At 42.8% G+C, this 27,654-nt stretch overlaps 3 protein-coding genes across 4 annotated transcripts in view; 2 read left to right on the forward strand and 1 right to left on the reverse strand.

Annotated features, from left to right (window-relative positions):
* The first annotated feature begins 125 nt into the window (after positions 1-125).
* Ak2 (Adenylate kinase 2) lies at positions 126-3,588 on the forward strand. Its single transcript, XM_071789697.1, has 4 exons — positions 126-550; positions 944-1,180; positions 1,646-1,813; positions 2,135-3,588. The coding sequence occupies exons 1-4, from the start codon at positions 437-439 to the stop codon at positions 2,363-2,365; spliced, it is 750 nt and encodes a 249-aa protein (XP_071645798.1). The 5' UTR covers positions 126-436; the 3' UTR covers positions 2,366-3,588.
* Positions 3,589-3,960: 372 nt separating this feature from the next.
* Positions 3,961-10,486, forward strand: Nab2 (Nuclear polyadenosine RNA-binding 2). The gene is made up of 7 exons (XM_071789687.1): positions 3,961-4,423; positions 5,296-7,200; positions 7,372-7,537; positions 7,942-8,105; positions 8,217-8,565; positions 8,651-8,783; positions 8,942-10,486. Exons 1-7 carry the CDS (start codon positions 4,385-4,387, stop codon positions 9,171-9,173), a joined length of 2,988 nt encoding a protein of 995 aa, XP_071645788.1. The 5' UTR covers positions 3,961-4,384; the 3' UTR covers positions 9,174-10,486.
* A 227-nt stretch (positions 10,487-10,713) lies between these two features.
* The window catches only part of Dlp (glypican dally-like), a 133,669-nt gene continuing 116,728 nt past the window's right edge, over positions 10,714-27,654 (reverse strand). For both annotated transcript variants that reach the window (XM_071789689.1, XM_071789690.1), the window contains 7 exons: positions 26,323-26,493; positions 21,199-21,341; positions 17,377-17,625; positions 16,692-16,860; positions 15,867-16,275; positions 15,520-15,689; positions 10,714-15,437 (listed from right to left, as the gene is read on the reverse strand). In XM_071789689.1, the coding sequence (XP_071645790.1) occupies positions 15,082-15,437; positions 15,520-15,689; positions 15,867-16,275; positions 16,692-16,860; positions 17,377-17,625; positions 21,199-21,341; positions 26,323-26,493 (1,667 nt within the window). In that variant the 3' untranslated portion in view covers positions 10,714-15,081. The remainder of the gene's footprint in view (positions 15,438-15,519; positions 15,690-15,866; positions 16,276-16,691; positions 16,861-17,376; positions 17,626-21,198; positions 21,342-26,322; positions 26,494-27,654) is intronic.

Raw genomic sequence — 27,654 nt, forward strand, 5'->3', positions numbered from 1 at the left:
TTGACATTTAATTATAAAATCATGATTAATATTTAAACAAATGTATCATGCATAAGTATTTCTTCGTGTTATTTTATCTTGCTCGTATTTCCCGCAGTAGTTCAAATCGACGACGAGCCGGCGCGCGATGAGGCGAAGTCGTTTCTTGCGGTGATCGACAGATGTGAGGCGTGCTGCGTCTCGGGCAAAGGCCAGATACATCGACCGTCGATTTGCTTACGCACGCAACCTCGCGGACTCGCGTGCAGCCAGCGTGCTTCAGCGGGGAGCGGGATGTTCCAGCGATCCGTCACGCGCGATTATTACTCGTGGTGACGCGGTGTCGTCGGTCGTCGGTGGCTTCGCTTCCCCTGGCAAACCCTGGCAGCAATTAGCATCCTCGCGGAGGTACCCACGCGAACTTTCGTCCCATCCCGTTAACAGGATACCGTAAAATATGCCGCCGCAAGCGAACGTGGTGCCGAAGCAGCCGAAGGAGAAGCTCGAGACACCGACGAGCGGGATTAACGCCGTTCTGTTGGGACCACCCGGTAGCGGCAAAGGCACTCAGGTATTTTGCGTCTTGAAAAAATTCGCGCCTCATTATTTTTCAAGCTGAAGAAGCTACTTGTCACTTTTTGATATGACAATGACTCTTGCACGTGGCCTGATGGATCGAATGAAATAAAGATGGATTGATTGTGCTGCTTGGTACCAATCTGCTCTATCGAGGATATTTATTTTATAACGATACATTTTTCTCGTCCATATTTGTATTGTAATTAGGTCTTCATAAAAACTCGGAGATGATCTCCTTGAATATTTTTTAATTACAAATTGCTTTTTATGTTAATCAATCTTCAATTAAAATCAAAGACGTCTAGAAGATATCTCAAAGTCACGCTGAAACGTTTAATTACAATCGCAAGGATTAATTAAGTTGAATGACGTTTCCCTTTTCCAGGCCCCGCTATTCAAAGACAGATACTGCGTATGTCATCTGTCCACGGGCGACATGCTGAGGGCCGAGGTCAGCTCTGGTTCTGCCCTCGGAGCTCGGATTAAGAAGGTAATGGACGAGGGCAAATTGGTCAGCGACGACTTGGTGGTCAGCATGATCGAGACCAATCTGGAGAAACCCGAGTGCAAGCAGGGCTTCTTGCTGGATGGCTTTCCGAGGAGCGTGCCTCAAGCGGAGAAGGTAAGCCAGAAAAAGTATACTCTGGACTGCGTTCAGAAATTCAATCTGGGTAACTCTAAGCTATAGTTTACGTCACGTAGACTATGGCCGGTATTCATAGTCAGTTCTTATATTTAAGACTGTCTTAAGTACAATCTTAAGATGTCATTAACCAATCTGACAGCCGTACTAGCATCTTAAGATATTACTTAAGACGGTCTTGAAATAAGATCTGATTATGGCCGGTATTCATAGTCGGTTCTTATATTTAAGACCATCTTAAGTGCAATTTTAAGATGTCATTAACCAATCACAGAGCCGTATTAGTATCTTAAGATATTACTTAAGACGGTCTTGAAATAAGATCTGATTATGAATACCGGCCTATGGCATTAGAGTTACCTAGGTGTGCCTAGGCATAATTCCTGAACGCACGCCTACAGAAGAAACCAAATCACTGCCTCTGACCTATCTCTTTTTGCACAGCTCGATGAAATGCTCAACAAGAGGAAAACGAAGCTTGACGCCGTGATTGAGTTCGGTATCGAGGACAAGTTACTGATCAGAAGAATCACGGGTAGGCTGATACATCCAGCTAGTGGTAGATCGTACCACGAGGAGTTTGCTCCTCCCAAAGTTCCCATGAAGGACGACGTAAGTGATAAGAAGCCTTAATAAAAAAATGATGAACCTTCTGTCATAATTTGTCATAATTATGTCATAATTTGGAAAAGTATTTTTTTTTTACTCAATACAAATCGATGCGTTTGCAAAACGCTAATGAAAGATAAAAGTTTAGCGACATGCTGACCCTCATGATTTTGATAATATATCTCTACCGGAGATAACGCATAACAGCACGTGTTTTTTTAATGACGAATACATATGCTAAGACATAATGGTTGCATAAATGAACAAATTATGGAGTTGAATTAAAATCCAGGACGTTGAAACATAAAATCTTTATCTTGACAGATCACCGGGGAACCTTTGATCAAGAGATCTGACGACAATGAGGAAGCTTTGAAAAAGCGATTAAACACATATCACACGCAAACCGCGCCTCTCGTCGACTACTACGCTCTACAAGGGATCCATTACTACATTAATGCAGCTCAGTCCGCTGAAAAAGTCTTTAAGGATATCGATCAGATCTTCCTGAAAGCTTCCACCACGAAGAAGGGTTTCTTTAGCAGATTTTTCTAGAACACACTGCCAATAGAAGTACTTTCCAAAATGTTCTTTTTTTTTTTAATTCTATTCTTTAATTCCACCCGAAAGAAACAGAGATAATTGTGAACATGTTGAAATAGCGTTTCAGTTGTCTAACGCTTGTCTAATAAGAGTAATTCGCGTCTCGATATTAATCCTAGTAACATTTTAGTAACACGTCACGTTTACAAGGATCACCGTAAAGGATACGTCTCGTGACAATACGTAAAACGAAGATATGTAGCAGTATTTTATAGACACCATATTCTAGAGAGGTATAAGGTGCTACAATCGTGGATCAAATGCACACGATTTATCGAAGCTAAGAATGTAAAATAATATGCCTATCACATTAGCTTAGTAAAGAGACCGACATTTGTATATAGTCGTTAAAGAGTATTCCGATCCGTTGTTACCATATACATATATTGTGTGCGTGATATTGTCTGCTTTATAACTTTATTAAAGTTTATATTGAGACAGACTTTTATATATTACGACGTATTTTTGTTTTCTTTTACCGCGAGAGTTTATCGGATTAAAGATTGAAGTATGCGAAACAACGGCGAGGAAACGAGCACGGCGACCACGCTATCTACAAATGCGCACATTTTTTTTTAGTTTTCGATATTTTATTTGATTATTACTTTTAGCGTTAAACGCGATTGACCTATCTTGATTTTTTTTTATCTTGGAAGATTTTGAAGATCGAGTGGCAAAATTTTCAAAATGTTGATATCTTTTTGCTCACACAATCGAACGAAAGAACGAATCATAATCATCTCAAAATAGATAAAAAATTTTGAGTTAATTATAATTCTTGGATTGATAATAATAATAACGTCTAACTGCCACGATTAATAGATAAACGTGGGATTTGTGTATGCGGACCTACGATTGCATTGCGCCTCTTCGACGTGTTGGGAGAAACAGTATCAAAAACGTGCAAGAGTAACTCTATGGATACGCGGAAGAACATTTGCGAAGTCATTCCTCGAAAACACGATTTTACGAGAGTACGGACAAAGCGCAGCGCAAATTAGAGACCTATTTTACATAGAAAAAGAAAGCAGATAGATATATTTTTTCTGGTACACTATAGGCATCCTATGTATGTATATAAAACTAAAAATTAATATTTTCCGAGAAAGAGAGACAAATGTAAATCTGTAGAAGAATAAATCACACGTGAAGTTCTTCATGTTATCTCAAAATGATATTGACAATAATTTTAATTCTACGTGTAATATCTTTTATCTTAGATAAGAAAGCAAATATTCTTAAACAATACTTCTCAGGTTTAATTTTAGTTTAAATTACCATGACTAAATTTAAATTTTTTTCTGACGGATTAGGGAAAATATAGTATAATTCTTTTAATCAATAGATTTTATATAATTATGTATACATATACCTATATATTAATATATAAAAAAAAATATATATATTAATGATAAATTATATATAATGGAAATTTAATTAGCGATTAATGGCAATGCAACAGAATTGTTTGAAGTAAAATTTCTGATTGTATAATTTATTTTCTGTAATTTAATCTTTTTTTTTCATACATTGTCAAAATCAAAGGATTCATAATTTCTATCACATTCTAATAATTTCTATTCACGTCAACAAACTAGTAAATAAATCTTGATGACTGCCGATTAAATTAATTAAAATGTAGTTTAAATCATCCTCGAGGTGAATTTTCTAATTCGATTGGCCGAAGATCGTCACGCTAGTAGAAACTGGCGAAACCACTTTTCGACGTCGGTCGCGCATCTAGGCTCGTTTCATGCTCCGTGAAAGCGAGACGTTTCGTCCGTCCGTCCGTCCGTCATGGCGGAGAATGTTTTCGTTCCGTGATACGCCGACTCGTGATCGCATCGGCTCATCGATTCGACCGGTCGCCGACACGACGAGGACGACGAAGACGAAGACGACGACGTTGACGTTGACGTTGACGTTGGTTCACGCTCGACCCGGTGGAACTCCAGCGATCATCCCACGATCATGGACACGCGCGGCATCGAGGTCACGAATCAGCTTCGGGTGAGTTTTTCTCGGAATGTCCAGGTGACGGTGCGACATTCGTCAGATCGTCCGGCTGCACGAGGACCCGGACGTGACGTTTGATATCCGACACATCCCGATTATCATATAATCGTCCGGTTCCTTCGGTAAGACGCGAGACGCACGCTGGAGCCGTTTCTTGAAAATTCGGGCGCACCCCAGCTTCGAGTTTACTCTTTTATTTACTCAGCGTTGATCTCTGTTTCTCTGTTCACGCAGAAGTCTAAATATTGGAAGTTATACTTCTGTCTTCTTTCTGGAAAATGATAGAAGACTGTCCTTGAGAAGCGATTGTAGTTACGTGCTTCTTAACAATAAGAAAGATATACTTGACGAATGGTATTATTCAGATTGAATCGCAAAGTGTACAAAAACTCAAACCTCGTAAGCCAATCGCAATATTTAATTTTCTTACGAGGAATGTTTTCAGAGAAACAGATTGGACGCTGCGGGATTGTTCAGGGGCTTACCGAGGTGTCTAGAATTGTTTCCTGTGAGGCAACCTCAAATCAGTGGCTTATGAATTGATTCGGAATGATAAACAAGTTAAAAGGGGCCGTTGGAATGCATAAACGTCAGAGATAGTGTTAGCGTATTTAGCAATGTTAATTAGAATTTGCAAAACATTATGGAAAATGTCACTGCACTTGGGAATATTCAAGTCATGCATTAAATGAGAAAGGAAGTGTTTAAAAAAAGCAACTCAAACATTTAGTATAATTTATGTAATAAATTGTTTTTTACGAGGTCTGATTTTTGCTATTTCTATTTAACTGCGAAAGACTGGAGTAGAAAGCGAATACGTTCTACAGTTTTTCCCTAAATAAATTTTGCCGCCTGATTTCTTTCAGAGCGCCATCCGCGCCAAGCTTATGGAATTGGGGGTTCGTTATGATGAGGAGCTACCCGATTACATACTGGTAATGGTGGTGAACAAGAAATCCCGTCAACAAATGCACGACGACCTAAATCTGTTCCTGGAGGACTGCACGACCGTGTTCGTCGACTGGCTGCACGATCAGGTGCTGAAGAAATTGCAGAAAGTCACCGTGGCCAAGAAGAAATCGTCCCGCGAGTTCGTGCCTACTGTGGTGGTGAAACAGGAGGAGGAGAGAAAGAAGAAGAAGATAATCGCGACCTCTTTCCTGGAGGACCAGGCGGCGGAGCAGTCCACCACGGCCGTCGACAAGTTCGCGGACAAAAGTGCGAAGAGCGAGAAGCAACAGCTGCCGGCGCAGAAGCAACAGACTTTGATCAAATCTTCTGCGCCTAATCAAAACCCTGATGAACGAAGTCACAGCAGGAGCGCGGAGAGAAACGTCAAGGGGGTGCAGAGCAAAAGTAAAACGGACGAAGCATCGTCGACGCACAGCGGTGGATCTTATCAGGATTCCGCCTCCTCGAGGAGGTCGCAGCAGAGTTCCGGACGCGACGAGACCGCGAAGGATGTCGCCGCGCCGGAAAATCCCGCTGCGAAGACCACAGACGCGCATCGCGATCCGAAAGCGAGCGAGGCGCCGGATAAGAGTCTGAAGAGATCGCTGGAGGCGTCGGGTAATCGTCACGACAGCACGGAGAAACGGAGCAACGAGGCGAAGCGGCCGAAGCCGTCCGAGGAGGAGAAGGAAGACGATGCTTCGTCGTCCTCCCCGGACACGGCCACGAGGCGGCTTAAATCTTGCGTGAACAAACCGAGGATCACGTCGGTCGTGTCGGTGAAGACCCGGCTCGGCATAAACTCGCCGCGAAAAAAGTTCGAGAACTACCGGGAGAAGGAGGGCAACGGCCGCTACCGCCCGTCGGAGAAGCGGTTCGAGAAGCCGCATCGCTACGACAACGGACGCGGCGGCGGCGGGAAGGGCAGGAACTTCGAGCCGGACGATCGGAGCTTTAGGCGGAATCGCGACGGCGACTCGTCGTCGCGGCATCACGAGGCCGCGAGCAAAGTCAACGACGTGAGGAGCCGAATAGAGAGCAGCAAGAACGAGAGACTGCACAGAAACGCGGAGTCGAGAGAGCGGATCCCGAATTCGGGCTCCAAAACGGACGTGTCTGCGAAAAAGTCCGTGTGCACCATCAAGGATCGTCTGGGCACCGTGAGTGCCAACAGTAAAGCCCAAAGACAGTCCGGCAAGTCGCAGGAGGCGTCAGATTATAGGAATAACCCGAAGAGCTTCGAGCAAGCGGGAAACAACAATAAGAACATCAAAGACAGACTCGGCCCGTTGAAAAATAATTTCAGGCCGGTGCACAAGCAGAGGCAGCTGAGGACGGCAACGGAGGACGACGAGTCTTTAGCTTCCCTGAATCCCGGCGCCGAGGGAAACGAGGAAAGGGTGGAGAAAGAGGAGGAGGACGAAGCAGACAACGACGAGCAGTCGCTGACCGGACCCGTCAAGTCGCACATAGTTGCCGTGAACAGATCCGCGGCCTTCGCGGCCGTCGCGAGGACCGAGAGGAAACGCACGAAGGCTTCGAACGAAGTGCCGTTCAGCGCGACTCAGAGTACCGGTTATCCGGGGGGACACGGGGGCGCAAAATCGCAGCTGGACAAGATGGACAAAGGAACGTCCAGCGACGTGGATGAGGATACCGTGGATGACACGAGGTTGCCGAGTAAAGTGATTGTCACACCGAGACCTTTGAAGCCGCTGCAACCGACGCAGAAGCGCGCCACGCAGTCGCTCTTGCTGCGAGCGGTCGCGGAGGCGAATCAGTCGGTCGTCAAGCAGAAGAACCCGGAACCGTCTCTATTCGTAAGTTTCGCTAACACATTGTAAATAATCCTGTAAATCCAAGCAACGACTCTCTGTAACATTGTAATACCGAGAATGTCGATAAAATGTCTGCGATATGTTTCTGAAAAAAAAATTACACGTCGGAGAGGGAAGAATGAATTTTTTTCATCGAAGGCTCAATTTTGTTAGGACAAGAAGCCGGTCTTAAAGCGTCTTAAGCCTGCCCCGGCTCGTGATGTAAGTCAAAACTTGTCGGTACATTTTAATTCTAGTAAGAGACTGGTCATGGAAAAGATTCAAGTCGAATTAAATACGATAGATCATCTGGATGTGGAAGACGTCGAGCACGAACCGTGTAAGTCCCATCTCCGCGGAGACGCGTTTGAAAGAGTTACAGGATCTTATTTCGTATCCTACTTTTACCCTTTCGTCGGAATCTTTACTTATCGATTTTCCTATTATTATTTTAAGACCTGGGTATCATTAATCTCATATATCCTTCATTAGACAGAGACCAACTATCATCCCATTAATCTTCCACTAATAACACCTATACTAACAGCTTCCAAATATTTACAAACTGTAAGAAGTACAGTAAATGACTTTGGCCTAAAATAATAAATATTTCAGAGAAACGATGATGATATGTTTAAGATAAATAAAGATTCCAATACGAATCCCTTTTGCGATACAAAGACTAACTCTTTCATCCCTCCTCTCTGGATTTTAATTTCTCGCTTATTATCGCCTAATCCGTAGATGTACCTCAACCGGTAACGGACGAGCATATGGGAGTGGTCATGTCGTTGTTCCAAAGGAGCGACGACAATCAGAAATTCTTAGTCACTCTGAACGGTTACAACAACAATCTCATGAAAGAGAAAATCAGCTCCGAGGATGACGAGGAGCGGCTGGAGATGGAGGTAATTTCTTCTTCCGCCACCTGTAAAGCATTCCCTCCTTCCCTTCCCCCCTCTGAATTTTAATTCCTCGCGCGCATTCTAGACGCACGATGTTCCTCCTCATGCTCGCAGGTGAACGAGGACGACGAGCTTGCACTATTGACGACGCACAGTGAGGCAACGACGGCGACGACGGCAACGTCGGCGATAGCGCAGAACGACTTGGAGATAAGTACATTTAGAATAACGGAAGATAACGAAGCGGAAGATAACGAAGCGGAAGATAACGCGGATGCCAGTCCGAAGGAGGCGAGCGGAGAGGAGAACAACGAGAACTGCAACACAGAGAACGTGGATAAGACTGACGAGATGCCGCGTAAACGGAGAAAATTGAGTCCTATCGTATACAACAGATCTCACTCTCCGAGTCCCGCACGACTAAAATCTAACGCGTCGCTACCGCCGACGTTGGCCGCCAAACGTATGCATCAAAATTTTTTTCACGTTTGTTCACGACGAAATATAGCGATATAAAGTGTATCGCTATAACGTGTTGCTCCTTTCAGCTCCGGATAAAAAACCATTGGTGGAGAACACGGTCCCGACCGTTTTAGACAAATCCAGGGAGAAGTGTAGATATTGGCCAAATTGTACGTTAGGGAACAAATGCGCGTACCTTCACCCGCCTGTTATGTGCAGGTAGCGTATCTTTCGAGAGACTCATTGCATCAGAATATATGTATAAACGATACTTTTCTCTTTATAAATACATGCCAGAAAGCATTCAACTTTTTTTTAAATTTCATTGTTCTACCTAATATTTATTGATTTTTGTAAATTTTCATTATTTTTCGCAGTGCTTTCCCGGCATGTAAGTTTGGTGACAAGTGCGCCTACAAGCATCCCAAGTGCAAGTTCGGTTTGTCCTGCACGAAGCTGGGCTGCGTGTTCTCGCATCCGGCCCAGCAGTGTAAGTATCATCCGTTCTGCACGAAACCAGCGTGCCCGTATTCTCACCCGGCCAGTACCGCTCCGGCGGCGGAAACGACGAGCCAGCGGGCGAAATTCACTTGGCGGCGACGAGACTGAGCGTATGTACCGCGGATGTACAAACCTGGATATGTTCTGATCGGATCGAGGTTCTGATCCACGTAAAATTACCTTGTACACGTCAACGATAAGACTGTACAAGCTTAAAGTAGCGTAAGTTGACACAAAGTTACCGCAGCGGAGTTAACTTCGCGATTGAAGAATGCGTCTAAGAAGGAAAAAGAACAGAAGCTTCGTCAGTAGAATCGTGATTTTACTACATCAGATAGTAATTTTATTTTCTCTTAAATCGAGAATCCCAGCAAGATGTAAAGGAACTTTTGCAGAACTTTAAACAGTGAAAATTAATCGTTTAATCTCAATTAAGCCAGATTTAAAGTAATCGTTAAAGCTTTAATTTAATTTAGGATGTGTGTTAGATCGCAGATTTATATATATTTCCCCGTTGATTGTCTATCGCCTTAGATTCTAAGACCGCGTGCACCGTCAGTCCGAACTGATCAATATTTGCTGCCATTCTTAGATTATATAATCTACTTATAATATGAAAGGGAAGGATTTTAGTTTAGTAAACCAGGGCTAATGAAACTGGCCTTGGGGTGATCGTAAAACTCGTTCTCCTTTTTAGGATCGACCTCGCTGATGCAATCTTGTCTCAATTTATGTACATGAATATGTTCGAAAATATGTATTGCCAAACGTGCGATTCTACTATCGTTAGTATATACATATTACTGGTGTGTAATTAAGTCAGAAGAATGATAATTAGATCTGCTCTTTTTAGCCGCACTTTTTGTAAAATCTGCATTTTTATTTCTTAATCGTCTTTCCTTTCGCTTCCACTGAAGTCCGCCGAAGTGCGCGCTTCGTTTCATGCATAAGGGTATAGTTAAGAGGAGCAGATCTCTATCGTACCGTTTCACGTCGAGAGCGATATAACGACCGTCTCAAACGAGAACGTTTGTGTTGGCGTTATAGATTAACTCAGTGCTCGTTTTAAGATTACCGGCGAGGTCTCTTCGCCGAGAGTATCTACTCGTATAAGCGCGAATTGAACATCCTCGTCCAGTGACTTATAATCCGGTTTCGAGTGGGGCAAACGCGGTTGTTATAATCGCGTGCCGTACACTCGGCGCCGCCTCCGCGGTCGAGGCAATCGTAAAAAGTCAGGTACTTCGTTGCTCGACCACCATTTATGTAATTTAACACGAATTGTATAGGATCTTAAGTATAGGAAAGATGGTTCCGCATTATTTTACCTAGTGCTAGTGAACGGTCGCGCATGAGATGTACAATATTATTGAGACTTGTCATTATCAGAAACAAATATACGATGATTTCTGTAAAACGCAGTTTCGTTCTCGAGATATTCTCTCGTCCCCTCCCGTCTTCTTCTTCGATAAAGGGGGCGCCGCGGGAACCTGTCTCTAAGAGAGAGGAATTAAAACGACGGAATAAGTGTAAACCAGCGGATCGCGATTACCGCGGAAAACAATCATGATAATTATTATAATTTAAATACACATATGTCGAACATATCGTAGTCACGGTCGGAGGAAGGCAAGAATCGATCGAGACGTACTGCGATACGCAAGCTTAGCTGCGTGATTTATTGCGTTTGTTTTTATTTATATTCGTTTAAAATTGATCTCCAAATGAAACTTTTACGTCGGCGTAATTAGCGTGTCAGCGTACTATAACATCACCCTCGCTTCGTTCGAGGGAATGAGACGCGTGTTTGGATTCTGTGAAACATTATCGCGATCGTATCCTAAGATCGACAGATCAACACGGTTTCTTTCATGCACACACTCGTATATACTCGCACACAACTCCGCGCTAATATATATATACGTATAAATCTATGTATATGCTCTCTATCATACTGTGGGGCACTTAGAAAACTCGTTAATTCGTTCTCCTTCTCATTCTCGCGTCGACTCTATCGACCGGAAATCCGGGCGGGCCACGGATGGGTTTGTGAGACATTTTAAAGTAGCATATATTTTATATATAGATTTGTTTCTTTCTTTGTTATTCGAGGATTGCTTTGTCTCGAAGGGGAAAAATAAAAAAATAGTGCGCGCGCGAACGTATATCTCTCACCCCCTTCTAACATTTTTAATCTACTTTCGACAAGCGGAGCCGGAATCCTCTTCAGCGAAAGAGAGTAAGCTCGGTAGGATCTACTGTAGAGAGAGAAAATGAATTAAATCGTGATCGAAAGGTGATTCGCTTCTGCGAAACTGAAACGTTTCCTCCCTACTCTATGTAATCGCTGAGGTGTACATTTTGTAATCCTAAGCAAGATATTCTTCTCCTTCTAAATCTTCGAATACAGACAGGAACATTCGGATTTCTTCAGTCGCGACTCGAAGACCTCGCGAGAAGAGAAAGAGAAGTGCGAAAGGCTCCGTCTCTCTTTCTTTATTTTTTTTTTACAAACCCATCAACCGTTAATAAAGCTTTCGCGGATAACACCCTGTTTCCTGTTCCTCGATACCCTTGCATCGCCGTACTGTACGACGCGCCGTCTTCTAAACTAAAAGAAAAGAAGGGGATGGGAATTAAAAAAAAAATGGGAGAAAAAAGAATAATATGTTATATGTATACGGTACGTACATACAATACATACATACATACATATACAATATATATATGTATAAAAAGTGTGCGCAACGTTTTTCGCGAGATAATTTGGCAAGGATTAAAAATATCATTAATTATGTCTGCATACAAATGCCTATGTATGTGTGCATACGTGTATCTGTGGGTATGTGTGAGTGTGGAAAACATGCGTGTACAATGTACATATGTCTTCTTCGTGTATATATCGCGGGGAACAACGAATTCACGACATCGCGAAATTCGCTTCTCGCACGTACGACTCTCAAAACACGCGCACGCACAAGACACTCGAACCGTGGAGCGCTACAATTTTTTTTTATATTAATTTCATTTCATATATATATATAACATATAATAATAATAAAAATAATAATAATATTACAATAATATAATTACAAATAATTAGTTTTATCCGTGATATACTATTTTAATATTTCACTAGATTTTTTTTCTTAATGTCCCTCGCGGTCTTTTCGACGCACGGCGAGCCGCTAAAAGAAAGCGCGGATGTGCGGAGGGCGGTCGTCTAATGCTCGATCTATTTGATTTTATCACAGAAGTCCGCCTCTGACCGCCGTTCTCTCGCATCGCCTCGACACCATTGCCTCCGAATTAATAATTCCTACACGAACAACGATACGGCAAAGTGGCGGATAAGACGAGCCGTTGGGCACAATGGTATAAGCCATATTTTTGCGAAACAAAAGAGGCCCTCTATAAGACTACTTAAATAAAAAATATTAAATACATAAAATATACTTGCATTATTACGAAATCATTTTCTACATACGTAAAGAAACAAATTGCAAATTTTATATCTTTACATCAAATAAACAATAAACTGTTTAACCGAGTCTGATATATTTTTTGCATTCTTTTGATTAGATTGGAAAATAATCTAAAGCGAAAAAGCCCGAAGTCTGATCAAGAAGAACAAGAAATAATGATTAATCCGTTATACTACTGACTTGTACCATTATTTCATTCGATGACTCATAACGCTCGACAAACGCGGAATTCACGTAATCGGAGAACCAAACTGATTCCGTTCCTGTTTTCGTAACTGTACTTTCTATAGTCTTTCCGTAGTTATTTTCTTTCTCTCGTCGTATAAAGTCTGACGCATACACATATACTTCATTTTAAACGCCGAAAGCGTAAGCGTCACGTCGCATTCTTATCACACTCTCCCTTATCCTTATCGCCCCTATCCTTATTTACACCTTACATCGCAACAAACGTTCCTTCGCATCTTCCACGCTATTAATTCTACTGCAGATTAATGTTACAGTGCTCTACGGCTCGGTTTCGCGATAACGTAACACCCTCCGGTACCCGTTCAGGCCGTTATTATCCGTTAATTGCTATTTTCATTTGATTGTATCGTGTTACACGTTGCACCAAAGGGATCGTATTCGCTGTCGGCGAAACCGAGCGACGGAAACACTGGTCTTCGTTAATATATCTCACACACAACGTGAGCCAAGTTGAATCCTTGCCTGATGGACTTACGAAATCGCCGCTGATCCCTTCGCGACTCTTCTGACGACTATCAAAAAATAATAATATAACATCAGTAAATGCCGTTCGACGCGCTAAACGCGCAGTCAATTACACGTTAAAATCTTCGATTTTAATTAAAGCCGTGGCGTTACGTATGGGGCTGCGGCTTGTCTGCAAATCCATCCGCGACAGTGAAACGTCAACGGGGACAAGGATCCTGATTGTTCTCGTGCCTCCTGCCGCGCACTCAGGACTCGCGCATCCGAGATGCTCATCTCGAATACTCCCCTCGAGACGCTCATGATGAACACTTAATAAATACTCAGTCCTGCTCGTATACTCCGTTCGGTCCATCTTACGTATTTCGGGTGTATATAATTAATGTCTCTCTCTCTCTTTCTCTTCGCACGATCATTTAGGGTTTGCACATAATCACCATGATGCACCAATGACGTACGATTACATTATGCTTCTCAATCACTCGCCGAGCGATTAATGGCACGCAATGCGGCAATCGCGCCTGATTGACGATCTCATCTTTGGCAGCTTATCAAAGGATGCGTGCCAAAAGAAAACGGACGAACTAGGATAACTTTGCGTATTGTATTAGATATTTGAATAGAAAGAACGAGAACATTTTTCAATACCCTCAGAGTTGGCAGTAGGATTCTTATAAGAGAGTGAGTTTAAAGTCCGGAAATGTTTGACCCGATTGGAACGAGCCATCTTTCTGTCGCGATAATGTGCCCATTTAAATTCATATTCAGTAGAATAAGCTCGCGTATCTAAAATTCGGAAAGACTCGGACTGGAATTCAGACTGGAATAACCGCCGTTATCCTACCACCGGTGATAATCTACTTACGCAGAAACTCGAATCTCGACAATTGGCAGTAAGAGTCTGATATAACGTTAACGGTACATCTCTAAAATTCGGAAAGTCCGTAAAATGGCGCAATGATCCGTAACAGCGTACTATACAACAGTATTACACTCGTAATATCTATCCAGCTCACGTAAAAATTCCTTCCCGAGACATATCTCGGAAATCTCGAAAGCAATCTCGTGTTCGTATCTTTAAAAGAGTCCGTGGATACGTTTAGGTACTTCGAAAGAAAATCCCGCTGCGAGATGACCACGCACGTCACGAGCGGTGAAAGAATACACCTGCGTGATTCGTCTCGAGAGAGCGAGATGGAAGAATGAAAGTGAAATCGCTCTCAGATGTTCATTGAAGTTTCAGCTCGGCGGTCTATCTTCTCGATGGAATTATTTTCTTAGTTCTAAATAACATTCGAAATGTCGAAGTTCCAAGCGCCGTTTCGGCCCATCTCTGACGAAAGCTAGTGTTGTAAGAGTTCAGTGAAATAGGTCTCGCCGAGTGCCTACAGTCTCTCATTCGAATAGCAGCGTAGATAACAAATCTCTCGCACGATTTCTCCCGCTCTTGCCCATTTGTGGCAGGAGCGAGTAGCTATGGCCACGAATATCCATGTACTCGCTAAGACGATCACCTAACGCGATTTCGGTACTCGCTAAATCGATTTCATGCACGCAGTCGATTTGACGAGTGCTGAACCGGAGAGTCCGAGGAATTGGACCGGAGGACGTTCCGTTCGCGAAAACGTCCTCCTTAAACTTCTCGAAGCGTTTTTGCGGAAATCCGCGAGATTCGCGGGACGATCTGATGCGCGATTTACGCGATCTGAGAGTCCGTCGAGTGATCCTCCTTCCTTCATTCGTCGCCGTCGAGATCGCGGCTCGCAATCGGGCAATATTTACACAGCGCTATGCTTAGAGTCACAAGGTTCACACGATCACAGCAAGTCGTTGAAGCAACCGCCGAACCACATCACCACTATCGGCATCAGGTACGTCGTCAGCGCCCTAAACAGCGACATTTTCGGCCTGCTGTCTTCTCCGCTGTTCACGGAGATGGTCTGATTGCTGCTGCTTGTACCCGTGTTGCTCGTACCCGTGCCTTTGTGCGGCTCGATATCTACTCGCGGCGGTATCTCAACCTCGTGGACGACCGGGGGCGACGGCTGTTTCGGGGGTTCCGGCTCCAATTCCTCACGTGGTCCCTCGTAGCCGGAGCCCTCCTTAAAGCCATCCTCGTCGTCGGTGAACGTACCGTCGCCCGAACCGCTCCCGGAACCGTACCACGTTTCGTCTGTGAAGTCATAAGGATAATTATTATCATATAGACAAAGAGAATTGTTATAGCATGCTATTAATAACCGTCAGATAATTACCAGTATCGATCCAGTCGACATCTTGCCCGTTGAATGCCAATTTCAACCTATTCGTGATGGTGGTCAGTGCGAAAACCTGATCCCTCACGATGGTCGGTCTTGGTCCCGTACTGCGTACTTCCGGATTCATCATCTGAGACTCGCCATCGGACGACACCGGATATAAGTACCTGAAAGAATAACAAGCGAATATTGTCGCGTACTGACTTGCTATGATACAAAGGCAATGTTATTATGCATTTAAAACATGTAGATAACTGAATTGTTAATTTATCTATAATGAAATTTCTTATAGCTGAGTGCTAACAAGTGAAACTGATTACAAATGGAATTTTAATCGTTCTCACTTGTCTACGTGCGTGCCGTTCCAACATTCTTTCGTATTGCTGGGTGGCGCAACCAGACCCTCGTTGCACATCCGGTAAGGCAAGTAGACCCAGAATTGTCGGAGATCGCGCACCCGCTGGCGTATTTCCTTCACCAGCTTGTCCAGAATCGCGGCAGTCGAGGCGCGATCCTCCGTTAACGTTTCCTGATCGAAATTCAGGGACTCCTCCAGTTCCAGTTCGCGATTGTCCCTGCGTCTACGTCTACCCAGCATCGGCCGGCCGCAACCGGTAAACACGCGCTGCGACACGTCAGAACTGCTCTCCTGGAAGTTCATGATCGCTTCGGAAATCTTCAGATTGATTGGACGCACTAGCACCTCGATGTTAAACGGTCCAAGCAGCCGATCGGCGATCTTGTCCACAGCCTCTGTGTTTGGAAATCAAAAAGCGGATCAAGCCCGAGATCGTTCCTAGCGAAACGAAAAAAGAAGAAATTTTTGCGCGGAATGTCTCGTGAGAAATATTTCTTCTATTTCTTCAACTTCTATGAAAAACTTTAAATTAGGAAAATATAATATCGATATTATTATTGTCTCGGTTTTCGAAATATTTTCTTTTCAATCAAAGATTCGTTATTCGTATCTATAATGCGAGCGAAGAGCGATCATTTCCACAAAAAAATCCTATGTAGCTTCCGAGAAAGAAGACTTTCGACGCGTATATACAACAGATAACAGATTGCGCGCGTCGATGATCCATGTTCTCTCGAGATATAATAACCGATATACTCGGGCGAGAAGGAAAGAGAGCGAGAGAGAAAGAGAACGAGGAGAAATTGCTTACCGACGAACTGATTCCAGTCGGTGTCGAGTGCCGCGTGTTGCGCTAAGCAACCCTTCATCGTGTTGGTACACATATAGCTGCACGCCAGCACGTTGTCCGATATACCGCTGCAGGCCGGACAGGCTGTCATCCTGGTCAAGGCAGCTGCGCAATCCGCCGATGGCTTCAGCTACGGCCAACAAAGAGTTTGTTTTAGAATCTATGCGCGGTTGCGGTTGCGAAATAATGGCGTAAGAGCCATAAACATACAAAGAAATTTAAAGAAAGACAGAAATTTAAAGAAGAACAGAAGTAGAATAGAACAAAGTGAGAAAGAATCGGAATAAAGAAGCAGAATAAAAACCAAGGTAAACATAAAATAGACATATATTCTATAAATTTTTGTCATTATGTCATAAATATTTTATAAATTACAATTTAATAATTTTAATTACTTCAAGCGAGTGTAAAATAAACGAAGAAATATCATCGAATCGATTTGCATCAATTTTCTTCGTTCAAAGTTTCTTTAATTGGAAGACCCAGTTTTTCTTAGATTTAGGCCTGAATTTCAATTTTTAACATACAAAATTCAATATACAAATATTTGCTTGAGGAGTGATTGGATATCGCGTGGTTTGAATCGCGTAAAATCGAGCTACATTGATTTGGACTGTCTCGATGTTGTCACAGTGTATTCTCTTACCGATTGCATATTTTTCAGCACGTTCGCAGCGACGGTTAAGGCCTGGCTGAATGCTCTCGTGGCCACGAACGAACGTTTAATCTGCACGCCCAATTTCTGTGGCACGTCCCCGAACGGTCGCATCTCCTTCATGTGTTCGCCCACGCACTCCAAATATTTATTGTCAAAGTTGTACTGACTGTTGAGCACGGTGAACATCTTCTGATAGAGGGTGTTGAAGAAATTGTCCATGGCATCGTTGAGATCCACCTAAAACGAATAATAAAATTGTAAATTATATAATAAGTTCTTCATTATAGGGATGAATTTGGAATCCATAGAAGAAATACGTATGTACGTTATATAAATATACGAATATATTACAATAACATATATCCACATTTGAATTATCTGCATATACATATAAACATCAATCTTCTTCCCAAAAATTAATTTTAGTAAGAAACTCGAAACAAAATTATAGGTCTTCTACAGAGAACATAATTTTAATGTGTGCTGAGAAAGATATTACAAATAAAACTATAAATTACACTTTTACATTATACATTTAATTCTGATACATGCATATATAATCACATCAGTGTTAATTCGATGTATTTGGTCAACGATTATTCGGAGGACAGCACGCGCTTTTTCGATTTACCACGGCAATCAGCCGTCGCAGCCTCAGACAAATTGCATTGGATCCGATCATAATTCGGATTAATCGAAAGCCGACAACCGAGACACCGAGCCCGCCGGCTCAATGGAATATTAATGACTCCCAGCGATTATTCGCGCAATTAGAATACAAGAGCGCCCGCTAAGAACTCTGTTTCGATCTTGTATACTGCGAGGAGTGCGAGAGAACGAATGAAAGGAAGAGGAAAGTGACTGAAGGACAAGTCGCGAAATACGCCTTTAACGTCACCATGGCAGTTAATCTAATTACACACTCATTCCTTGAATCTTGGAACAAAATATGAATCATGCTCATTTGGAGCATTTAGTGGATGTTCTCTTGCGCTTTTAAATATCGAGAACAGTCTGAGAACTTCTTCGTGATTCTTCGTGGATTTTAAACTGTCGTTGTACAGAGATGTACAAGATGTTTCACAAAATTCTAGAGTTTCAGAGACACGATAAACACAATAATGTTGCACGATATAATAGCAACATGAAATATTTTCAATATACAATATATATTATATTTTATATACTGAAAAAAATTGTTAACTCGACTAAATATTTTCAATTAATTATTATTTTTTTAATTGAAATATTTATGTGTTTAAATTAAATACGATATATTAAATCTAACATGACGTAATTTGACTCAAATACAGATATATTATTATGTGTGAAATATATATATGTATAATAAATTTTAATTGATATTATTATGACTTGTTGTAATAAATTTGAAAAGCCGAAACGCCGTTTTTCTTTCGGAGCTTCCCGGGAGCGTTGAAAATGGCGCGATTCGCGGCAGATTAATATTCGCGATAAATTTATCAGTGACAGGAGCGTTGCAACGATAATGCATTCACGCGATCGGGCCCTTCGCCTTCCGTCGTGTGCATGCGGAACAGGTTCCGAGCGGCGCCGGTGAATAATTCGAGGGACGATTTGAATGACAATCGACAAAGCGTCTCGTCTCGATCGACGTCTTCCCTCCTCCGTATCCTCCTCCTCCTCCTTTTGACACCGCGTGACGAATTGTACAACCGTGTACCTGTCACTTACGTCCCTTCCAGCCAGAAGCCATTCTCAGCCCTGCAGCGCAAATGTTGGATGTGTGAAGTCCACTTTGCTTCTTTTATCTCGCGCACGGAATTGTAATCCGATAGTCCGATAGTTTGCATTCTTAAATATCCTTTCCGTTCGCGACGGTCTCTTCGACGGTCATTCGGAGTTTCAAAGAAAAAATCGCCTGAAAAGAAAAGCAACGCGATGCGACATTCATTCTTAAACCCGTTGCTTTTTTCAGGCGATTTTTTTCCCTCCTGTCCGGTAGGTACTGCATCACGGTGGGTACTAATCCCCACAGTTGCTTCGCATTTCCGCGCCTTATTTTCATCAGTTACCTCGCTGCAACTGGTGCCCGGTGTTGCGTTCCATCCCCGTGGGGGATGGATCGCGCTCTCCTCGTCGATCGTGACTTTATTACATCTCGCGCTCGCTTCGGAGTCTTCTCTCGTTCGTCCGCTTAATAACGCGCTTCCTGACGCAAAACAACACAACCCAGGGCGATCGTGTTTCCAAGTAAAATTAAATTCCATCCCGGAGCAGTCCGAAAGCGGCCCCGCGCGCGCGAAAGGGAGGGAGGAGGGGGGTAGCGAGCTCGAGTAAATTCAATAGATCGCGGTGTAATTGCGGAAGCCCTTCGATAGGTAGGTAGGGACAGGTACACGGGGCGAACGCGTATACGGGACCCTTCCGGCGACGGGTCCCTTTAGCAGGACAACGCCGGGGCGATGTCAAAAGCACATTGATTAAATCCGCCTTCGCACGTGATTCCACCCTCCACCCCGACTTTCGAGCTTCGGCGGCGCGAACCGGACATCGTGGACAAGGGGTTGTTCCTGCCGCAGACCCCAATAGAAGTTTAAAAGCGTTAAAGGGCGGAGCTGAAAGTCGACTCACGTCGCGCGATTATCCTTCGATCGCACCTCGAGGAATTCAAGGGCTCGATACAAAAACGAATTAACTTTGTTGAGCCTACTAAAAAAAATAAAATCATAAAAAAGCTTAACTCTTTTCTTAAAAAAATTTTCTTTTCTCGAAATTCAATTCTTTTTTTCGTAAAATTAATGTCGAGCGAATAATTCCGAACTCCTATGACTCTCGAATTAAGAAATGATAATTAAACGATGTCAGCACGTTTAGATTTCCTTATAAAAAAGATTTCTTTCTTTTTAAAAGGTCTTGATACGATTTTGCGATACCTTTGTCGCGACGCTGACGCTATAAGAAAAATTGAATGGAACGTAACGCGTTGCGTCACGTCACGTCGTTGTGTCCCGTACGAATCGATCAGAGGGATATTCGAGTGAGCCGAACGTGTGTGGAAAGAGATATAAATTTTTTCCTTTGAAGATATACGGATACCGTGACATCTGTCGAATTACAGGAAGTTCCGATAGCGGCACCGCCTTTTACGTCGCTCCGTTTCAATCGGCAAGCTACAGAGAGAAAGAGATTACCGTTGCCCTTCACGTAACCCACGTACATACCGCTCGCGATACTGTCTCGAAGGATATATCGCGCACTTGTATCTCTTACTTCGCCTCGTACTCCCTTACATTTCTCGCTCGCTGATATTCCGAGAGAGGAAGGTGTCGTCGAGCGCGTAATTGCGCGGAAAACGGCTTGTAATAAACTTTAGATCCCGAGACACGGCCCGGCAGCTCCAGAAATTTTCCTCACGGCTCGTCGTCTTATTTATTCGCGCTTAATACACCAGGGCGAAGGGTGTCTGCAGGAGGAGCGAAGGGGGGGCCGAGAGAGAGAGAAGACGGGGAAATTAAGGCGCGATTGCAATTTTCACCGGGGGGCATCACCCCGCGCGACATCAAACGAGAGGTAAATGAATGGCTCAACGTTACAGGTACCATAATTCCAAATTTGCCGGTAATATGGGAAGGACTGTTCTCTGTTCGGAAGTGCTCCAAAGAGAGACCGAACAACGCAGACGCTGTTCTAACATAAATTGATCGGGATCCGGCCTTATATAGACGGAATTCTCGGCAAAGAGTGAAATAAATCGTAGCCGCGCCATTTTAACGTCGAGATAATCAAATTCCAAGGGGAGGAAAGCGAGGGAGAGGGAAAGGTACTTACCGTTCCTTTCGCGTAATAATTCTCCAGCTCGTTGAAAAAGTCCGTGAAGACGTACGCGTTCTGCTCGTAAAGGATACCGTAGGTCTTCTTGAACATCTCGTGAAAACCTCGTTTGCTGCCCGCCAAAAGGTCCTTGAAAAAACCTGCAAACGACAAGAAACATGAGTCCACGCAATTCTGCTTAATTCTGTGAATCGCAGCTTGTAAATAATTTTATAAAGTAACACTTTAAAAATGCCATTAATCGCCGTTCTACAGCTTCCGCTCGTACAGCTCGGTCATTTAATTAAATTGTCAATTTTTATTATTCATTATATATAGTTTTGTGATAATTAATATTATTATATATTAAATGATGTGACGTAAAGAAGGGAGATCCGCGAAAGAAATCCCGAGATAACTTATCGCGACGAGTTTCTCGGCGCTTTGACGCCTCTCCCGGCGGAAAATCGCGGTCGAGCGCAAAACGGGAAATTAGTCGAGATTTCAGGGTGCGAGTCGCCGTCGTCGTGGGACGAGAGGGTGGTTCGTATTGCGAATTAAAAGCCCAACGAAGTTGCGGCAACTACCCAACAGTTCTCGCTGCCTCTTCGTTCCTCTCGTTCCTCAACGTGGATCGACGTCTGTGCTTTTTACACCTCCGGTGGACTTGCGACAGAAAAGGGAGCCGGATTCGTCGCTAAAAGGAATTTTAATCACATTCCCCCCCTCCCCCGGGCGGAAGTGACGATAAGGAGGTTGTTCGTCAGTGAGCGAGGACGAGGAACGGGGGTGGCGGCGGATCGAGGGCGGAAAAACGCTGCTTCTCTCGTTGCATATTGCAAGCGCACCGCGCCGCGCCGCGCTGCGCTTTGTTCATCGGGGGCTGCGGCCCCGTTTCAGCCGCGAGATTGAGTCAACGGTAGTTTCTTTATTGACCTGACATTTCAATATCAGTACGCCAACGTGACATTTTATACAGTGCCAGCGGAATTTTATTATTAAATTATTTAAGTCTTTTGTAGTCCGTTAGGAGAGCAAATTTTCCGATTGACAGGTCACTCGATCGCTGACAGATGCAGATAAATGCAGTTAGGTTGGACGTTAAATGTTACATTATATACCTTTTAGCGTACGAGTTAAAATGTAACGACATAACAGTTTTACAATTAGCATCGAATATAATTAAATCCCGTTGAATTTAAGATTGAAGCGTTATCGACATGATTCGTAAATGAGAATGCAACATTAAATTTGGAATCGTTTAACATTTCCTTAAATATTGGTGTTATTTAATTAGGGAGAAATAAATTTTGTACTCAACGAAATTGAGTGAGCATAAAAAAATTAATATTACAAGCTGTTTTTTTTTCTGTAGCAAAGAATTCCAATTGGAATTCCGTTTGATTTTAAAATCATCATAATTTCTGAGAGCCTTTCTAAATCAATGTCCGTCACGCGGGGACGATATCCTTGATCGATATCTTTGATCTTACTCGCGAGACCGGAGTGTCAGCAATTAGCGCGGAAATTGGAACACGTTCCAGCTCGGGAAGCATCCACGGGTGTCTAACGGTCTCCCCCGTTGACGAAATTATTCGAAGGCCGCACCTTCTCGTCGGTCTTTCATCTTTTCCGCTGCACGTCGGCTTTTACAACCGAAGCCTCTTTGAGGTGCCACCGTCCAACTTTAGCACCTGGTACCCACTTTAGTCGGCACTCCGCTAGATAGAAGTTCGTAAGGCCTTTACGAGAAGCACGAGTCCTTCATCGTTTATACAGAATGTACGTCCGCGACAGGATATATGTATCTTATATGTATATGTTCTTGAAATATTTTTGACCCTTTTATTCTTAAATTTTGAAAAGAAAACACAGAAGAGATATATTTAACAAAAAATAATTTATAATTTTATATTAATATGCATTTTTCGACATTGTATATGAACATAAAATTGTTTAAAAATGTTCCCTTTTTATTAATTTTATTAATGTAAAACTCTTTTTCTCTCTGTTTCACTTATTTCTTGCTTCCATTTTTCCAACGTCAATTTTTCATTTCATAAATTATCTCGTCACACAAATAATATTTCTTTTACAAGTTAGAAGATTTATAAATATTCTGAGGATACTCTGAGTGCCATTCAATTTTCCCTGATTTTCACCGATGTTCTACAAATATAACGAGGACAATCTCTCGAAAGTCAACAGTGTAACTTGTGCATTTATAGGTTTTTTACGACGCGATGACACGGTTTTTGGCGATCGAAGCTAAACCTGCCGATTAAATCCCTCGATTTTTATCGACCAAATGAGATAACGTAGTCAAGTTCGGATACTTTACAGCGATCTTATTTTTAATTTCGTCCGAAGATTTCTTGGTTCCCGGCTCCCTTAATAAAAGAAGGTATAATCTAATACTCGCTTCGATGAAAATTGCTTTGTCAAATAAAGCAAAGAAATAGCAAAGGGCATTTTGTGTAAAATCATTTAAATACGTACATAAAAGACCGCGCGTTCTATTATATACGCAATAATATCCCCGAAGAAGTTCTCTCTCGGAGTGGTTGCTCTTCGAGACACGCAGCTGGCGTTCACGGTAACGGATAGTGTTCGAAACGGCTTCAAGAGAGCCCGAATAATTATCGTTCTCGACACAGGCATTCCGAGGGCATTCGGGTATTGTGCGAATTGTTAACGCTACCTACCTACGCTAATTACGATGGCGCGCTCGCGTTCAACATTCAACTATTAATTGCAGCGACGCAGACGGCGCTCTAAATGCAATCGCATCTGTTTGCAGCGCACAAAGATATATAGACGTCCCCGATGTTGCTTTTATCGTTATCGAGACTTACAAACGTTTGATGGATATCGATGCGACGACAGATAACGGGGACGCAAACAAACGGCTAACAATAAGTCAATACAAGTGAAACGCAACTTAAACATAAAAAGTTTTAACGCTACTTTGAGAAAAAACAAATAAAAGCTCTACATAGCTGTACAAATAATTTTTACAAATACTTTTCATAAGAAAGTAGAAAAGAAATGAAGAAAGTATGGATAAATGACGACCTAGTTGCGCGACATAAATATGTATAATACTTGTATACCGTTTCGTTATTGAGTTGCGTGTATTCGCAAACGTCGTGCAAACTCGGGCAAATCAAATTTCAGGCATCCCGACCCGGGGATTCGGATATCTAAAAGGTGCATGCAAATGCGAATATGCAGAAACACTTTGGGGAGGGTGTAGGATACCGTACCGGCAGCCGTACGAATACGGAGGAAACGAGAGGAAACGGCGGATATCCTGATGATCCCCCGCGCAATTTACATGAGCGAAAGCGTGACAGATTCTCCCTATAAATCGCCGAATAACAAATCAATAAGGACGCTTTTATTTGCGGCGCGGCCATATGAATTCGGTAAAATCGGGTAAAATATACGAGATATTCCTCGCCGCTCTTTTTCCCCAGCCGCACATTCCCTTGTAACTAATATCTTTGCGGCAAAAATATATCGTTTTCTCTCTTCCAATGCTTTCAAAAAATTCCGTTCCGCAGTGATTAATACGAAATGTATGATGCTCGAAAATATTTTCGACGATAGAATCCCGTTGTTACGTGAAAAAAATATCACTTCTATTTTATTTAACACACTTTTTCAGTTCCTTGTTCGGAAGAAATGTCAAATTTTGCCCCATTTTTGCACGCGCCATTATTTTCTTCCTCCGTATGTTGACGCAATCGAGTCGAATAGTCGATAACGCTCAACAACGGTCCGCATGCAGATGCCCTCTTCGAGGCGCGCACACAAGACAGTATCCGCATCAAGAGCACGCGCCCCTTCGTACGACTCTTGTAAAACCCTCGTCGATGCAGCCCGCGCGCGGTTCCCCTTTAATTAGAAAAAAACCCTCGCGAGCCGACCTCGCGCTCTCGGCTTAGAGGAGCGCGGCCGCGGCGAGAGGTCGTCAACATCCACTTTCGCGCCGAGCCGCGCCTGTGCCGTTATCTCTCAAATCTCCTTTCATCCCCGCTCTTCATCCCTCCACTCAGGGGGGCTCACGCTTAAGATGAGAGTGTGCGTTCGATCGAGCATTGTGTTTCGAGCATGTCCGTTAAAAAAGTTCGCCCGGAGGATTGACTAGACTGTTCACCGAGGGTGATCTTCCGAGTGACGTCCGGCCGATTAAACTGCTCGGCGAGGATAAAAAGACACTTAACCGCGGAAGGGGAAAAAGAGAGAGAGAGAGAGAGATAGATTTTACTTTCATTTTACTGTTGTAAAATTTGTTTTAGTTACTACTTTCTGATTCTTCGCGTTTCTGCAAATTTACATTTTCTATATAAAAGCTTGCTCCGCTCTGCAAAAGTTTCTCTAGTAATCTCTGAGTTCCTTTTCTTATATACTTAAACTTATTTTGCAATCTTACATCTCGTTCTTACAGAAACATTACAATCTTTCGAAAGACTTCTTCGGACGTGCAAAACGAAGAGTCACTTTCCCGCTTCGCTTTTCCGACTGCTGGAAACTCGAGTCTCTTACTATGAAATATTGGCTTTACTTCCGGTTAGTTCCTGAATCCTACGAGCACAGCGCGTTACTTTCGAATAAGTGGATTAAAAGGATTTGAATAAGGCGATTAAAGAGTTTCGCCGGTGTAAAGCGAACAAAATGTTGCGACGAGCGTGGAAAGCAGAGGGGCGGTTTACGCTGAAATTTGTATCGGGGGACACGAGGGGGTTGTTAATCGCCAACGCTGAATACGCTGAATTTAATTTCTGCTTACTTTATCCTAAAAGACTTCCATCGGAGACAAAATACTTTGTACTTTGTTGTATCTAAAATATAGGGATCTACGTTTTGATAGATATACTTTCCAAGTTACAAGTAATAATTTTTTAACATTTAACTGCGTGTTTTGCGGTCCTTAAAGTTTCTTCGACACTGACGGTGAGAAGCGACAAAGGATAGCTTTGTTTTCTCTCTCTCTCGCTGCCCTTCGTCCATTCACTCAACTCCCCGATCTAGCGAGAAAAAGAGGGAACACATGCCGCGATATTCCCATCGGGCATTGCCACGCGCCACGGGTTTTCCCTTATCGACGAAATCGGAAAAAGACGGTGCTATACTCACTGTGGAACCTGTTTCCCCGCATAGACAGGACCTGATGCATTCTCTGGAGAGTTTCTTTGGTGGCCTTCTCGTGCTTGTCGCGTGCCCGCGCCTGCAATCTCACTTCCATGTCGGCCGAGCAGCACACCTCGCCGCCGCTCCTCGCGCTGCCGCATACTTTAAGCTCCTTCGCTGTATGAACAGAAGAAAAAAAAACTTAGATTAGTGAAAAATATCCTGACGAGACAGTGAAGCGATCGGCACGTTCGACAGGACCCAGAAATTCTACCGCCTGTGGCAAATTAAAATTATATATACATCTTTCTTCTTCTTATTTTCTTAAGACCCTGTTAAACTGCCGACGTATCTTTCATTACCCGCGTAATTATATTATGTTTCTAATTTCGTCGAAAAATTTGTGGAAATATTTTCTCTTTTATTATAAAAGTATCTAGTATCCTTAATGTTTATTCTTAGCTCGCAAAAATCTTAGAAGAAGTTTGCCGACCTCTGTTCTAACATCATAGGTGAGAAAGAATAATTAAATAATAAGTGTTATAATAATAAAATACTATAAGTTGAGCTGTTGATCAGGATATATAAACAAACTAATTTTTTTTTATACAAAGTCAAAATAAGATTGCAATTGAATACAATAAAAGCTTTAATTGAACGCAATGAAAGAAAAATTGCGCAAGTAATCTCGCTTCTACATTCCTCAATCGGCATTTCCGTCGATGGAAAAACTAAAAACGAAAGGAAAGACAACAGCGAACGAAATGTTTTCAGGCTAAACACCGTGACTGGAGTGTGTTTGAAGAGGAAGGAAAGTCTCGGTGTGAAAAGCTCGTTGAGACTTTCGGTAAATGCAATTTAGTTTTAAGAATCTGAGGGTATCTACGTCTACGTAAGTACACAAAACGCTCAGACTTTAGAAGGACGGAAGACATTGTTTTCCCTCCCGCACGTGTGAGGAGAAGCACACTATTCTGCACACATTCGCATCTAATCAACGAGTGTCAAGTCGTAAATTAAGCACAGAAATTACTGTTTCTGTTGGAAGTGGCTCCAGTTTGCCGCTACTGTTTACTCAAAATGCAGTAATTTTAATTCGCTCCGGGCGAGAAATAAGTCTCAGTATCTTTTTTCCTTAATTCTTAATAACATCTTATTTGTCAAGAACTATATGTTATATTTCCGATCTTCTAATAACGATACTGCAATTCTAAGTAATTGGGACAGCGGTTACGGCGAAAATCCGCGACACCAATTCGCAGCCAATCTATCGCGTCGGCGATGCGATAAATCGCGCGGATAAATCGCCGTGTTTATCGTCGAAGTATAAAGCAACGG

Source organism: Temnothorax longispinosus, chromosome 10 (assembly GCF_030848805.1).
Source record: "Temnothorax longispinosus isolate EJ_2023e chromosome 10, Tlon_JGU_v1, whole genome shotgun sequence".
Taxonomy (NCBI): domain Eukaryota; kingdom Metazoa; phylum Arthropoda; class Insecta; order Hymenoptera; family Formicidae; genus Temnothorax; species Temnothorax longispinosus.